This window comes from Coptis chinensis, chromosome 4, assembly GCF_015680905.1.
Source record: "Coptis chinensis isolate HL-2020 chromosome 4, ASM1568090v1, whole genome shotgun sequence".
In the NCBI taxonomy this organism is placed as follows: Eukaryota; Viridiplantae; Streptophyta; class Magnoliopsida; order Ranunculales; family Ranunculaceae; genus Coptis; species Coptis chinensis.
The window spans coordinates 86,305,904-86,321,653 of record NC_141459.1 but is presented as its reverse complement, the minus strand read 5'-3'; the positions used below and the strand labels follow the sequence as shown (position 1 = coordinate 86,321,653).

At 35.8% G+C, this 15,750-nt stretch overlaps 1 protein-coding gene and 1 pseudogene across 1 annotated transcript; one reads left to right on the top strand and one right to left on the bottom strand.

Moving 5' to 3' along the window:
- Nucleotides 1-5,304: 5,304 nt before the first annotated feature.
- On the top strand, nt 5,305-6,793 carry LOC147505338 (mechanosensitive ion channel protein 1, mitochondrial pseudogene; annotated as a pseudogene).
- Nucleotides 6,794-9,194: 2,401 nt separating this feature from the next.
- LOC147505337 (uncharacterized) lies at nt 9,195-11,620 on the bottom strand. The gene is made up of 4 exons (XM_086605518.1): nt 10,543-11,620; nt 10,323-10,402; nt 9,997-10,202; nt 9,195-9,834 (listed from the first exon to the last, which is right to left on the bottom strand). The coding sequence occupies exons 1-4, from the start codon at nt 11,618-11,620 to the stop codon at nt 9,195-9,197; spliced, it is 2,004 nt and encodes a 667-aa protein (XP_086461644.1).
- Between the last annotated feature and the right edge of the window lie 4,130 nt (nt 11,621-15,750).

The following is a 15,750-nucleotide window of genomic DNA, read 5'->3' as shown; positions in this document are numbered from 1 at the left end:
TCCTATGTACCACCTATACTTAAGGGCTGATGGGGGGGAGAAAAAGCCTGGTGGATTACTAGAACAAGGAGGTGAGGGGGGAAGGAGACTGAAAAAGATAAAAAGAAAACAGAGAAAACTGGATGAAAAAGAACCAACAAGAACCGATCTATTCTACCTAGCAAACCCAACCCCCTTCCTTACCGGAATGAGGACATAGCAACAACAGATAACACTAGAAAGGACACTCTAGATCTCTTAGACAAACTAGCCTGAAACTTTTGTAAGCAAAACCTGGTTGAAAGGGAAACAAAGCACTGCTTTTAGCCGCAGGAGAGCTGTAATGGCTTCTATCAAGAAGAGTTAGTCAAAGAGAGGGGGCCGGGGTGAAGCAATAATTCTTATATAAAGTCAAGAAGAGTTAGTTATAAATAGGGTTATTTAGCTTTTGGCTCTACTTTATATATAGATATTAGCGTTTGGCTCTCCTAAGTTGGTTTATTCGTTTTTGGCTCGAGTTCTGTTAGTTGACTGGGTCAACTTTAACTGTTCAGTGTGTTTTGCTCATCATAATTTTAAAATGGCCTAAATACCCCTCACACGTGACACACGAGACTTTGTTTTTCATTAATTTATCTTTTATTTTTTTTTATTGAACTGATTAAGTAAATTACTAAAGGCTAAAAGAAATAGGAGTGGTGTAATCTTGTTCGTTCACTTAAATTCCATCCAACAACTACTGCTACTCTTGAACCAAATCTTGTTTATCTCTCAAATCTCACCAAATCTTTTCAAAATCTTGCCAAAGAGACCCCCAATAAGTGATCTCAAGCACTCCAAGAATAGATGAAGTTCTTGTTGACTTCATTGGTGCAACTTTAAGCCATAATCTAGCTACGGGGTTAAATTAAACACTAATACCCATCTGTGTGTTTTAAAAGAGGTCTTGTCAACCCTCCCAAAGTTCATCAGTAGTCCCCTTCACCTTCAAAAGCGGCTTCCCGAAACATGGAACAAATCCTATTCGCGAATCGGCATGCTGATAGTTAACCAAGGTTCACTTCAGCTATAGTGCAAAATCCATTGTATTGCCATCTTAACTGCTTTCAAGCTAGAACAACCTCCAACAACATAAACATCTTCCCCAATGGTAGCAATAGAGAACTGAACCCCCTTTAAAATATCACAGTTGATCTTATGCCATTGATCAAGAGATGTGTCAAATGCATGAATTTGTCCAGAACAGTAACCATCTTTTATAGCAACAAAGAAGAACAGCCATGGAGTCTGATATTCTCGCCTCAAACGTACGAACCTACCTGTGGATGTCAAGCATCTCCATTTCTTGCATTCATGAGAGTAATCATAAGAAGCCTTACTAAGCATAATTATAGAATTTCATCAGAAAGATGGGTAATTTGATGTAGCAAAAGATAATGAAGGTATAGTTGGGGGATTCTGTAAACTAGGGAGTAGTGGACGACCGACATTAGATTGGGTATAGCTCTTGGAAGAGCAGTAGCCATTAGATTGGGTGTAAGAATGTAACTAGGGCTTCAGATTTGGGGAAAATGTAAAGAGAGAAGACTTTAGACCGAGGGAAAAATGAGAGAATGAGAAATGCATCATTGCAAGCGCGCGATCTCACCAATCCAATTCCAAAGAATTTGCTCTGGGAAACTTTGAGGGGGTTGGCGTTGGATGTTCCGATTAAAATCATGTCGCCCCACTTGACTAACTTTATGTTTCGAAATTTGTATTGAATTTCAAAATCGAAATTTTACGAAACTAGTATTTACAAGATTCGCGTGCAACTCACGTGAAGGGTAAAATTGCTATTTTGAAAATATACTACAGAGCAGTTAAAGCTGACCCAGTCAACTAACGGAACTGGGGCCAAAAACGAATAAACCAACTTAGGAGAGCCAAACGCTAATATCCATATATAAAGTGGGGCCAAAAACTAAATAACCCTTATAAATACTTAGTAGTCCTAAGACTCTTCTTAAATTTTTTTAGAATTTAATACCCCAATTTGACCAGAATATGGAACGGACACTGTTACCCAACTTTACCATGAATAGACGAAAATATCCTCACTTATAAACCAGCAGAACCGACTATCTACCCAGTAGTGGGATGCAAAACAAAAATTTGATTTTTACACAAAAAAGGAAACTGAATCAAAAAATTTAGATATGAAAAGTTACTCAATTTAGGAAACTAAATTCTCGAGAAAATTAAGTTTGTGAGAGATCAAAAATGAAGAAGATGTCAATTGCGAATCGTGATCAAAGGTATGAAATAAATTTGTTTCCAATTTTAACAAATATTAATATTATCATATATAGAAATTTATTAATTATTGAATTCAACGTATAGCAATTAGCATCTTCCATTAATTTCTCATTTATTTCCAAAATCAGAATTCATATTTTCGAAAATATTTTCAAAAAACGTAGATGTTTCACTCACTTTCCTTATAAAGCTTTTATTTGATTGGTTAGCATTAACTGTCATTGTGAAAAAAAAAAAGAACTGAATAATTTACAAGCATTACTTACATTGTAATTAGTAAATAAAGGTTTCAATTTGTTTTAGGAATGCGTATGCCAACTTTTTGAAATGTGAAATCTCTGGCAACATTTAAAAATGTAAAATCACTTCATTGCTCATACATTTCAAAATGCAAATTCATTTTGTATTTCATTTTAGCAGTGCAGATGGGGAAAACTCTGACTCAGATTTTGAAGATGATCCAAAACATAAAGTTCAGAAGGAGATTTCAAAACCAGTTGAAGAAGATACGGAAAGTAGCTCATTTGGGGAATATCGATGCAATCTCAAGGGACTATACGACTTAATCAATGGGATCCGGGACAAAATCAATGAGCACCACTTGTACTTATTTAGAGGTACACCTTTTGGGAGTTTCTTCATGTTGTTCTACGAAAAAAGATTCGATAGGGACTCTATCGTGACCAAAACAACAAGCAGCATAATCTCTGTTATAGTAACATACTCTTATGAGCTAGGAAGGTGCCTTCAGAATTGGTGATAAACTCTTGAAACTATCAGAGAAAGATATTGCATTAACGTTTGGGCTCCCACTAGAAGGAAAAATGGTACATAAGAAACTATCAAAGAGTGATTTCTATTTGAGGAATTTTGAGGGGGAATGAGTCTTACAGAAATCTGTTGTGGTGGATGCAATAAAGAAATCATTAATTAGACGCGATATGTATGCATTGGGAGATTTTGTAAAACTAGTTATAATGTACATGGCTGCAACCATCTTCTTCCCAAGTGTTGCAGGGACATTAGCAAGCTCATTTATCCAACACGTTGATGATTTTGATACCATTAAGGGCATCTGTTGGCCTTCTGTAATCCAGCATGATTTAATTAGCAGAATAAGAAGCCATCGCTCCAAGCCTACAAAGGTTACAGGATGTCTTTTGCAGCTTCTGGTAAGTAATTTTATATCTCAATAATCTAGCTATAATACCTAGGTTACTTGTTAATTTGTTTTTAATATTTTTTTCTCACTGTAGTATTGGGTGTGTGAGCACACATCAGTAATTCAGCCACTACAAATAGATGCAATCACCTATCCACGTGTTGCAAGATGGAACTTAACAGAAATGACTAAAGCAATATCCAAGGAGATGCTACTGAACTTGCCAAATAACAAGGTAAACAAATTTGTAATATAATATATATTTGGCTTAACTATGCTAGTATATTGATTAGTGATTGTAACCAAAATACAATTTTGTTTTTATATTGAATAATGTTGATTATACAAATATTTGCATGTTTCAGAAAAATGTATACTTGCCTTAAATGACGAAGAGAAAAAGCTGATAGGAGAGGCAACAATTGAAGACAATGAAGGTGGAGAGTTATATCGACTAAGGGTTGCGATTGGAAAACTGGAGTTTGAGAAGCATGTGTTGCTGGAACAACTCATATTGACACAAACAGAAAATATGGAGTTGAAAAAAAAATTAAAGGAGTCAGAAAATGATTTAAGCATAAGAGAAGACATGGATAAAGTCCTTTTGGGTGATGATCTGATCGAGAAAGAGAAAATAAGATTGTCTAAGAGAGCGACAAAGCGACAACACACAGACAATGTTTACTCTGGCTTGGAATCTAAAAAATCAAGAACCGAGTATGGAAAAGGGAAAGGAATAATCGATGCTGATCATTATGAAACACCAGTACTAGATATATCAAAAGAAAAATTGAAAGACGTATGTAAAAGCCCGTTGTGGAGGTATCTAAATGGCGACTAAGAGTTAGTAGTGAAAACTTTCTTCAATCAAGCTACTAAAAGGTAATTGCCATCTGATTTTTTGGTTAATCTAAATCCCTTTGTTATAATTCTACTTTTGATTTTTTTTTATCAAAATTTGATTTGGCAGCACAAGTGCATGGACAAGCAATGATCTAACCATTAAAGGATTCCTACTTGAAGATCTAATGTTTAATCGATTCATCAGTGACGAGGTAATATTTGTGAATGAATTTTAATATCTATTCTAAAAACTAATTTACATAACATCAAAATTTAAAATATTTGCACACGTTTATTAACATATTACTTTTTTGGTTTATAAGATAATTGACTGGTTCACCTCCTATTTGAGAGAAAATGGCACAAACAATGCAAGAACAAATTCTTTGGAGCAATGTGTAAGATAAAGGTTCTCAAAAATCCCAAATGATATATTAACCGAGTTAATCATTTTCTTATACAGTAAATATAATTTCTTTTTCACAGACGATCGTAGCTCAAGGGAACGAAAAATATGTGAAGATCTTGCTAGAAGATGTTTTGGAAGAAGTTGATGATGACGTCGAATTCTGTTTCTTTCCAATGAACACACCGAAAACCATTAAGTCGAAAGAGGGCTACCATTAGACACTACTCAGACTGGATTGGGATACTTGGGAATGGCTCCTTTTCAATTCAATGAAGCCAAGAAGTGGATCAAACAAGTACATAAGAGATGCTGAAACAATGGTATGACTTTGATTTTATATGCATCACAAATACTTGCATTTCAAAAATTTTGTTTTTTAGCTCAAAACATACTTAGAGTTTAACTGTCCAACAGGTAGTAGCCCATATCAGTGTTTGGCTTGGCTCTTTGCCTGTTTCATTAGGCTTTCATTGTTAGTTTAAGGCACACTAGAAAAATGTTTTTAGCCCCTTGTATATAGGAGAACATTTTTTTTTCAAAAAATTGTATATAGGAGTTCCATAGCAACCTGTGTTATAGGAGTTCATTCAAATTAGTTTTTAGTTGATGTGAAATGAGGTTTATAAGGTCATATACTTCTTCTTATTACAAGAACTTAACTAATCATATACCAACTTTAAGAGCAAATCAAAGATACCCAACTACTTTTTCAGCTAGTTTTAGCAATATAACAACTGCCCATATCAATGGGTATGATAGAGAAGAAGTAGAAAAGAATGGGTTATTGAAGTCGTTGTGCTTTGGGGCTTTTGGTTATCCTAGTTGTGTACATGGGGTGTCTAGCTATCGAGCTTATTCCACATTTTTCGGTAAGAAAGGGGATGGTTCTGTGGTGAAGGCATTGAATGTTAGTAGCTCTGCTACGAGTGGAAGTGATGGGGTGGATAGTTTGAAGAAAGTTTGGGGGACTATTGTTGACGCGGCGGATTATACAGGACAGAAGGCTAAGGAAGCGTTGGATGTGATTAGTCCTCATGTTCAACATATGCTTGCTGCTAATCCTTATTTGAAAAATGTTGTTATGCATGTTGGTTTGGTTGGTTATGCTGAGGGTTTTGAGGAAATTTCATAAGTATTCAATGCAAGGACCTGCTGCTACATTATTATATGGGAATTTATTTCAAAAACAAATTCCTTATGAAAAAAGCTTTTGGGGTGCCATGGAAGATCTTATTCGATATCTTGTGACTTTCATGGCATTCTCGCAGATAGGCATGATGATTGCTCCAACCACTGTTGCATCTCAGTACATTGGACAAACTTGGAGGGGAGCAGTGATCATTGCATTTGTCTGGTTTCTCCATCGGTGGAAAACAAACGTATTTAGTCGTGCTTTATCTACTCAGAGTATAGTAGCACTTGATCGAGAAAAGATGCTAGCTCTTGACAAACTCTCATCTGTGGGCCTATTTACATTGGGATTGATGGCTTTAGCTGAGGCATGTGGTGTGGCAGTGTAATCTATTTTGACTGTTGGTGGTTTTAGAGGAGTTGCCACTGCTTTTTCTGCTAGAGACATCCTAGGCAATGTGCTAAGTGGGTTGTCCATGCAGTTTTCAAAACCCTTTTCTCTGGGTGATACCATAAAAGCTGGATCGATAGAAGGTTAAGTGGTAGAAATGGGTCTTACTACTACATCATTATTGAATGCTGAAAAATTTCCTGTCATAGTTCCAAATTCATTATTTTCTAGTTAGGTCATTGTGAACAAATCTCGAGCCGAATGGCGTGCTATGGTAACCAAAATTCCTCTAAGGTTTGATAGTTTGGAAAAGGTTCCCCAGATCACGGATGAGATAAAGTCCATGCTAAAATCGAATTCAAAGATTTTCTTGGGGAAGGAGGTGCCTTACTGTTTCCTTTCTGGAATAGAAACTTCATATGCAGAGCTGACCCTTGGATGCAATCTTAAACAGATGAGCAAAGTTGAGTTATATTCTGCATAACAAGATATTCTACTTGAGGCAATGCGGATTATTAAGAAACATGGCGAGTCATTCGGTGCACAAGATCTGTCCTATCAGTAATTTGTTAATCGGTAAAATCTTGTCATAGAGGTAACAAATTGCTTCTAGATGTGTGTGCTGCATGCTTGTTTTTTGGAACATTGAAGGTTAGCATCTTTACAATGTAAAAGTCAAAATAGGAGCATCAATGACGGATTTCTTTTTTGGTGTACTTTAAACCTGTGTTGGTTCTGGCACCTTATGTATAAGGGGGCTTGCATTCTGCATATTTCATTTTTGTTGCCTTAGCTAGATTGCTGACAATGACTTTGCATTTTAAATTGCATATAGTGTATCACAAATTAAACTTGTCGACACTAGACCCTAAGCCTAAACCCTAAACCTCTACACACTAAACCCTAAATCACTGTAAATTAGACCCTAATAATAAACTTTAAACCCCAATAAACTAGACCCTAAGCCTGAACCCTAAAAACATATAGACACTAAACCCTAAGTGCATAAACCCTAAACCTTAAGACACCGAATCCTAAACCCCTATAAACTAGACCCTAAGCCTAAACCCTAAACCTCTAGACACTAAACCCTAAGCCTCTAGACACTAAACCCTAAACCCTAAACCTAAAACCTCTAGACACTAAACCCTAAACCAACTCATTGCATTTCATAATAGTTGGTCGAAACTACTAAATAATAAAATGCATTTTGTGAAAAATGCATATCATTACGCATATACATTTTAAAATGCATTAGTATTTTAATACTGGTGGTTTATATTTGTGCAATATGCATTTAAAAATGCAAAATAGGTGGTTATAATTGATTATTTGTAAACTTTTCTAAAAGAGGCTCCCTGACCCAATTTCTTGATTGTTATTCTTCCCTAGTCTAACTAAATGATTGAATTTACAGAGAAATAAAGTGACCGAGTTGGTTAACAAACATCGCAGTAAAGAAGGCAAAAAATTGTGGCCTATTGATTCGCCGATTCAAGTTATGGACTGCCCCCAACAAGAATCATCGTATGCCCATAGTCCCAATACTTTGAAAGTTTATGTAAATTATTGACTCATTATGAGGACTCTAATATCAATTATGATTTCAGGGTGGACTGTGCAATTTATGTATGCAAGTTCATGCAATGGTCGTATAAAAAAAACAATGCCTTCTTATTCACATCAAGCAATTGTGGAGAAAAAATTCAAAAAGCTTGTGCAAAGTTGACATACAAGATCTTGTTTGACAAGAAAAGAAGTTGGAGCTTAAAGCCTGAATAAAATGCGGTGATTGGAAAGGAAGAATGAATCACTTGAAACTGAGTGTTTCGATTTTGGATTTCAAGTTTAGTTTATAATGTATGTGAACTTGAAAGTTTGGAATTACTGTAAATTGTTCCACTAGAAATTTGATTCCTACATCGATGCTTCTGACAAACACACACTTTGTTGTTATACTAGGGAATCATTTTGATCTGTCGCGGACTTTGTCATTGTTTATATATGATCTGCTGCATTTCTTTGCAATTAAAAGATAATTGTTGATTGGCATTCTTGAATAATCTATAAGCTACCAACATATTGCTAATCCCACACATTTAGCATCCAAAACAAATCACAAACACTTTATCCTTTGATCAACTAACCACATGCATGACGCTATGTATCAAACCAAATCTTGTTATTTCTAAGATTTAAAAAAAAAACATAAAATAATTACAAGGAGAAGAACATAATATCAAATGTTTGTTTTTTCAGTACAATGTCAAAACTCTATATAAATCTTTAAATGGTGACATCATTACTATAAATAGAATATGAAACTATTTTCAAGCATTATGCTAATGGTTCTCTGTGTATGAGAGAGAACTAAATGTATCCATTTGCTTTGAATCTGATTAATGAACAAAGGGGTCTGTAAAGATTCTGATTATATATGTATATATTCTCATAATGGATGTGACGATGTCTAAAAATATAATATTTGCAGATCAGTAGAAATACAGAAGTCAGAATTCACAACACCTAAATAAGGATAACTATAGCATTAACAGAAGTACTTGAGATTGTAATATAGATTAGTGGGGTAATGCAAGAAATCATTTGCTTTGTTGAGTCGAGTGTCTCCTTTCAACAAGACAAATTAAAGGCTCTTCGAGAATGCATTTGAAGGAAAACATTGTGCAGAACTGCAGCGAGATATTGGTATGCGGAGAATCAATGTTGCCTGATCATGCTTAGTGATTCCAATGCGGACTAAAATTACAATATTTGCACTGCATTTTAAAATTCACTGTGCAGGTCTTGGTGCAAATAATTCGTAATTTAAAGTTAACATCGTCAAGAGTAACCAAAATTTGACAACTCTTGCAATTTTCTTAAAGTATATGAACATAAACAAGAAACAAATAATAAATTGATATAACAAATCCCATATTGAAAGAAATAGAACAAATAATACATAACTGTTAATAAATTGACTAAGATATTTCTACAGGACAAGTAGCACGATTATGATAAACCTTTTGATTGCACCTACTGCACTTGTGAAACTTCCTAATTTTCACACCCTTACTCTCTATTCTTTTGTTCCTTCTACGACCTGGAGTTCTCCTAGTTTCAGGGGGCAAAATATGAACACATTTATTCACCTCTAGCGGCTTCTCATAATCAGGAACTGGCTCAATGGCATGTGAGTACGACTCACGAAATGCATTCACTAAAAAATATGAATCACAGAACTTATAAACATCTTCACCAATCCGCAAAATGCATTGTAAATCATGCGCACAAGGAAACCTTTGAATAAGCCAACGTCTACAAGTGCACCTAAAACAACTCAAATCAACACAGTGAGACCGCTCAGAGTGAACTTCAAACACAAAATCAGATGATTTTGTCACTTTCCATGTCCGACCTACAGTAATGTTCTGAGCCAACACCTTCTCCATTTTAGGACATAGCTTAGAACTCCATCCCCTACATTTTTCCCGATGCTTAGACATCATATCCATAATCTTAATACGAATTTTATCAACCATTGATGTAACCGGCATGTATCGTTCAGCAGCTATCCAAGAATTGAAACATTCAGCAATATTCGAACACATCTCTCCGTACCTTATTCAAAAAGAAAATTTTACCAATAAATAATTAAATTAGATAATTAAAAAAAAATAAGAAACAAAATCAAATAGTAGAATATTAAAATGTATCCAAATAGCAATACTTAACATGATTAAGTAGTATAAAAAACAGAATTACAATAATAGATATAAGTACCTATTTCCTGGAAAATATGCATTAGCCCAATTCTCAAAAGGCACATCATCATTCAAATAATTATAAACTCCACGGCTAACAAGTCTCAAAACCTCTATGGCTTTCACGAATTCATCATGAGTTGCAGCATAAGCACAATCTGTAAACAACTTCTCAATGTAGGAACGCCTTGTATCCATGCTTGAGACTTTTGATACTACATTCTTCTTTAGATGCCAAAGGCAGAAACTATGGTATGAGTCAGGAAAAACCTTTGGTATATATGTAACCAACCCATGATGCCTATCAAAAAAAAAAAATGTCATTCTCCTTTGAGGTGAAACAACCTTCTTCAAATTCTCTAAAAACCACTCCCAATTTGTGTCATCCTCTGAAACTACTATTGCAAAGGCCAATGGAAATATCCCTAAGTTAAGAATTGGAATACTTAGAGCAATCATTTAAGTAACAACACCAAAAAAAAAGTAAATAATTTGATGCTCAAATATTAAAGCAAAATTACATACTATTTAACTAAAACATCTATAAAATGAATTTTGAACATACCTTGATCAGCATTTTTTGATGTTGCAGATAACAAACAACCCTTGTATTTCGCCTTCAAAAAAGTGCCATCCAAGCAGACCATAGGACGGCAATAATTAAACCCATGAATACATGCCTCAAATGATATAAAAAGTCTCACAAACTGGCGTGTATTCTTGTCCAACTCCAACTGAATATGACTACCAAGGTTGGTTCTCTGTAAAGCATCAGTATACCATTCCAACAATGTATAAGAAAAAGCATCATCTCCATATACCTCCTTCATAGCCAATTCTTTACCTGTGTACGCATAATAATAAGTCAAATCCAATCCATAATCTCTTTTGAATTCTTTTATTATGTCTTTAGGTTTCAACAGCGGGTTGTCCTTCACATGGTCAATAACAACACTCTTCACAAGTTGACTCGTCATCCTAGGATTCAATGAATCCTTAAAACTAGCACCACATGTATGATTAGGTTCCATTTTAGTAATTTCAAATAATTGGGTAATCTTAAACCTCGCAGTTGCACGAATTCTCCAAGTACACCCCATCTCCATATAGTTACCACAAACTGTCGTCCCTAAATAAGGATTATTCTTTTTCAGCATGTAAACAAATCCATTCTCATTGCAATATTTCAATAAAATATTCCTAAATTCAACCACACCACTAGAAAACTTTTGTCCAACCCCAGTAATCAATGTTGCCCACAAACTAGATTTCAAAGGCCTGCATACTTCCGGAGTTGGTGCAAATAACATGCTACAATTCTCAACCTCATCACAAATCAAATTTTGAATTGAGTCATCCAAACCAACAAAAATCTTAAAGGAGTAAATTCCTTTTGCACAAAGAAATAAAGCTAATGATTGTAACCCTGAATCAGTATCAATTGAAGACTTTTTCTCATCACTAATAAAATAAAGCTTACAAGCCAATGGGGTAACATCTCTCCATTTATCATATATGTTGCGCTTTAGTGCGCTAACTGTAGAATCCAACCCAATACGAATAGCAAGTGTATCATACAGATATGATATCACAGCAAAAACATGATTATCCTTTTGAATTGTATGTGTATCAGTATTTTCCATTTCAACTGCATGAAAAAAAAACATTATTATTATGTCTGTATGAAATATGAGTGAATTAACAATTCAAAACAATTTCATTTCAACACAATATGCACTTATATGAAATATGAGTGAAATAACAATATGATGCATTTTAAAATGAGAAAAGAGTCTGACCTTATTAATATTGGAGTATTGACAGAATTTATGAACACTGAGATTGTGGAAGAAATAAATTAGAAATAAAAAGATGGAATTTAAGTGAAGAATATGAATTAAACAAACTGTGAAGTAGTTTTTTTTCTTTTTGTTTCTATCAAAAATGGTTAAAGGGTAAAAAAGAGAAGACGGAAAAGTTTGAAAAAAAAGGTTTCGCGGGCGGTCTCAAGTCGTAACTCCAATTTCGAAAACATTTTAAAAAATAACGACTTTTAGTAATGCAAAAAGTCCAAAATGGTATTAAAACTCAAAAATAATATTTCCAGGTCTTTAAAACTAATTATATTTTTGAAGCAGCTCTGTAGCCCAATTTCTTGTATAAAAACCATATATAAAAGACAGCAAGTTTCTAGCGACTTCGATACCGCTAGAGAAATGGGCTCATATGTGTTGTGTTTTGCACTTTTGCTTTTTCCAGTTGACAAAACCAAGGATGAAAGTTTCGGGATTTGAAGATATTTCGGACCCTCCCAAAACCAATATATTTTGGAAAAATTGAAAAATCAAATCGATATATTGTTTTTGCCCATTTTGGTGATAATATTAAAAAAAATCAAAAAATTGGGATATATCGGAAATATCGCCGATATATAATGATATATATTGGGATATATCGGTCAACAGTCAACAAAATCGATCAAAAGTCAAACTGTCCAACCAAGTCAAACGATATATGTCGGAATATATCGCCGATATATATCTTTATATCGGTTTAAAATTAATTTAATTTTCAAGGCCGATATTTCGAGTGTTTCGAAATCGGTAGGCTGAAAAAACGATAAATATCGGCAAAAAATTGATTTTTCGATCGATATTTTCGGCCCTGGACAAAACAGCCATCCCATGATGTCTACCTCTTAAGATTAAACTTTTATTGCAATGCCAATTAATCTTGAGCAAGCGAAAAAGGAGTTAAGCTTGTTGCTAGATTTGTTCACTAGTGATGGGTCTAGGACTAAGTAGGACACGATTAGGGCGGGCTTGAATCGAGAGAGGTGGTCTGGAGTTGGTGATTTCTTGTTATTTATTCTCAAGCAATACACTTGGTGTGAAAAAAAAGAGAGATTTTTATGTTAGTGAATATATTATTTCGTTTTTTTTTCGAGGTAGAATCAGATAGGGCTGAAAATATCAGTTGAAAAATCGATTTTTCGTCGATATTTATCGTTTTTTCAGCCTATCGACTTCGAAACACTCGAAATATCGGCTCCGAAAATTAAATTAATTTTAAACCGATATAAAGATATATATCAGCGATATATTTCGACATATATCGTTTGACTTGGTTGGACAGTTTGACTGTTGATCGATTTTGTTGACGGTTGACCGATATATCCCGATATATATCATTATATATCGGCGATATTTCCGATATATCCCAATTTTTCGATTTTTTTTAATATTATCACCAAAATGAGCAAAAACGATATATCGATCCGATTTTTTGATTTTTCTAAAATATATCGGTTTTGGGAGGGTTCGAAATATCTTCAAATCCCAAAACTTTCGGCCTTGGAATCAGAGACTTTTTCTAAAATCTAGTCTAGAGCTAGCATCTGAGTAATATCTATGAATGGATATGAGAGAAGCTTGAGTGCGAGCAATAGCAGTATGTCTTGTCTTTCCTTCCCCCAACCATTTCAAATTCAAACTTAAATCTCTTGACCTAAAGGCTGACTTTGTTTCTTCAGGCAAAGCGTTAGTTTGAGTATTATTTTAATTTTTAAAAAGAGAAGGAAGTTTCTTGGGTATTGGTTCTCCTGTTCTGATGGAACAGAACAACCGGTACTGGCCACCGGCTTTAATGGCTGGAGCTTCATCGTCAGGTAGTAATAGCAATAGTAGCAAGATTGATGCTCTCCAGAAGGATATGATGAAACTTTTCTTTGAAAAGAAACAGAAACCAGTGGAATTGATTGCATAAATATAGAAGGAGCTATGGATGAGAGGCTTTTAGTTGCTGGGAAAATGTATGGCAGCCACCTTATTATTTTGGAGGACTTTGGGGAAGAAGTCCACCGCATCTGGCAAACGAAGGGTAACATTACCTTTGACCTCCTGTCCAGGGAACATGTCAAGATTAAATTCGAACTGGAGGAGGAATATCATCATGTTATGGAGAATGGACCTTGGGTTATTCATGGATACATCTTGTCGATTAAACCATGGGTCCAAGGGAGGAAGCTAGAGGAATATCTCTTTGATCGTGTCCAATTTTGGATTCAGATATGGGATCTCCCTAAGGAAAGGATTAACAAAGCAAATATTATGAAGATAGGGGTTGAGCTGGGGAGAGTCCAAAAGGAAGATCTCTCATGGCCACCTGAGTTCAACAAGCCTGTTCCAAGGGTGAGGGTAGAGATGGACATTAAGGAGCGGCTATCAAAAGATCAGAAGGTCCGGCTGGAGACAGGGGAAGAGCTCACAATCAAGCTCAAGTATGAGAAACTAGAGTTCTTCTGCTTCTTTTGCAGAGTTATAGGTCCCCCGTATACATGCCGGATTAGAGCACAACATCGGTATGAGATTCTAAATTGTGGAGGATCTCCTAAGGATATTAAGCAGAACGTCACAAGTCAAATGAAGGCTAATATGTTTTTCAATGGCATAGCATACTCAGGGATGCACACCTTGACTATATCAGGGACACCTCAGAAACCACGTTTGGATGAAATTCCTGCCACCGGGAGTGTGGAGGAGTATGGGTGGAGTACGGCCGCACGTGGCAAACCAGAAAAAAGGCAAGTGAGCACGTCACCTAGTGGAGTGGAAGGTAAGGATAAAAGTAATAGAGCTGTTGGGGCCTCAAGGGAAGTACACCTATCTAAACAACATGTCACCAACGGTAAGAAAAATAACAGAGAGGAGTATGGTGGGATCAGCCCACACAGCTGTGGACTCGAATATGGGCAGTAAGGGGTCAGAAACTGATGATAGCCATAGGGCCCAAACCAAGGACAACATAAGGAAAGTCCAAGAACAAGCCCAAAAGGGTACTGGGTCAGATAAGCATGGCTTAACTCTACTATCACGATGGTGGCCAGGTCAACAGGGGATAAGCATAAAGAATCAGAACACCTAGCCCTCTCGAGATCTCAGCCACCTACTACAGCCTCCGGATTTCTGCTAGAGTACCAAGGTGTGGGAAATGACAAGCCGGTTAAGTTTGATTCGACAAGACAGGTACAGCATGCGGAGCTGGTTCGAAAGAAGGGAAAGATCTTTAAAAGATTGGCTGGTCCAAGAAAAGAGAGAGAAAAAAGGGCAAGCAAATAAATAAGAGCTGCTATCCGGTCTCAAAGATCTCAAATGAAGAACTGGATTTTTAAGTGCAAGAGCCAAACTTTTACAACAAACGAAAGATTGTACTAGAGGTCAAGGAAATGGTGAGACCAAAAGATAAGGAGAATGAGGAGATGCTAGGTAGAGGGGTTAGGAATGCTATTAATCGATCCAAAAAGGCCAAGTTTAAAGCTGATGCTATGAGAAAAGAGGGAAAAGGAAACAAGTTAATCCTAAAAAATGCTCAGATTTTTTCGTTGTCTAGTGAATTTGGAGAAAGAAGGATGGTTGCTTACAACCAGCACCAACAGGGGCATGGTGGGCAACGAGAATATATGATTGTACCTGTTGATGGCCAGCAAGTATATATATGATCAACCAACTAGTACAAAGGACAGTATCACCAAACCAACACCACTGAGGGTTGATGATTCTTGTGTGGCTTAGTCAACCAATAGGAGATTGGGGTTTGGGGAAGAACAGTTGGGTAGAGGCAGTAAAGGAAACGATAAAAGATCTGAGGCAAGGCATATTTCAAAAGAGATGGGGACATCTAGTGGGTATAATTTGTCTGATAATAGCAAGGAAGGAACATCCAACTCATCTGAAGGGTTCGCGGTGACTGTCCCAGAATAGCTACATAGGTCTTC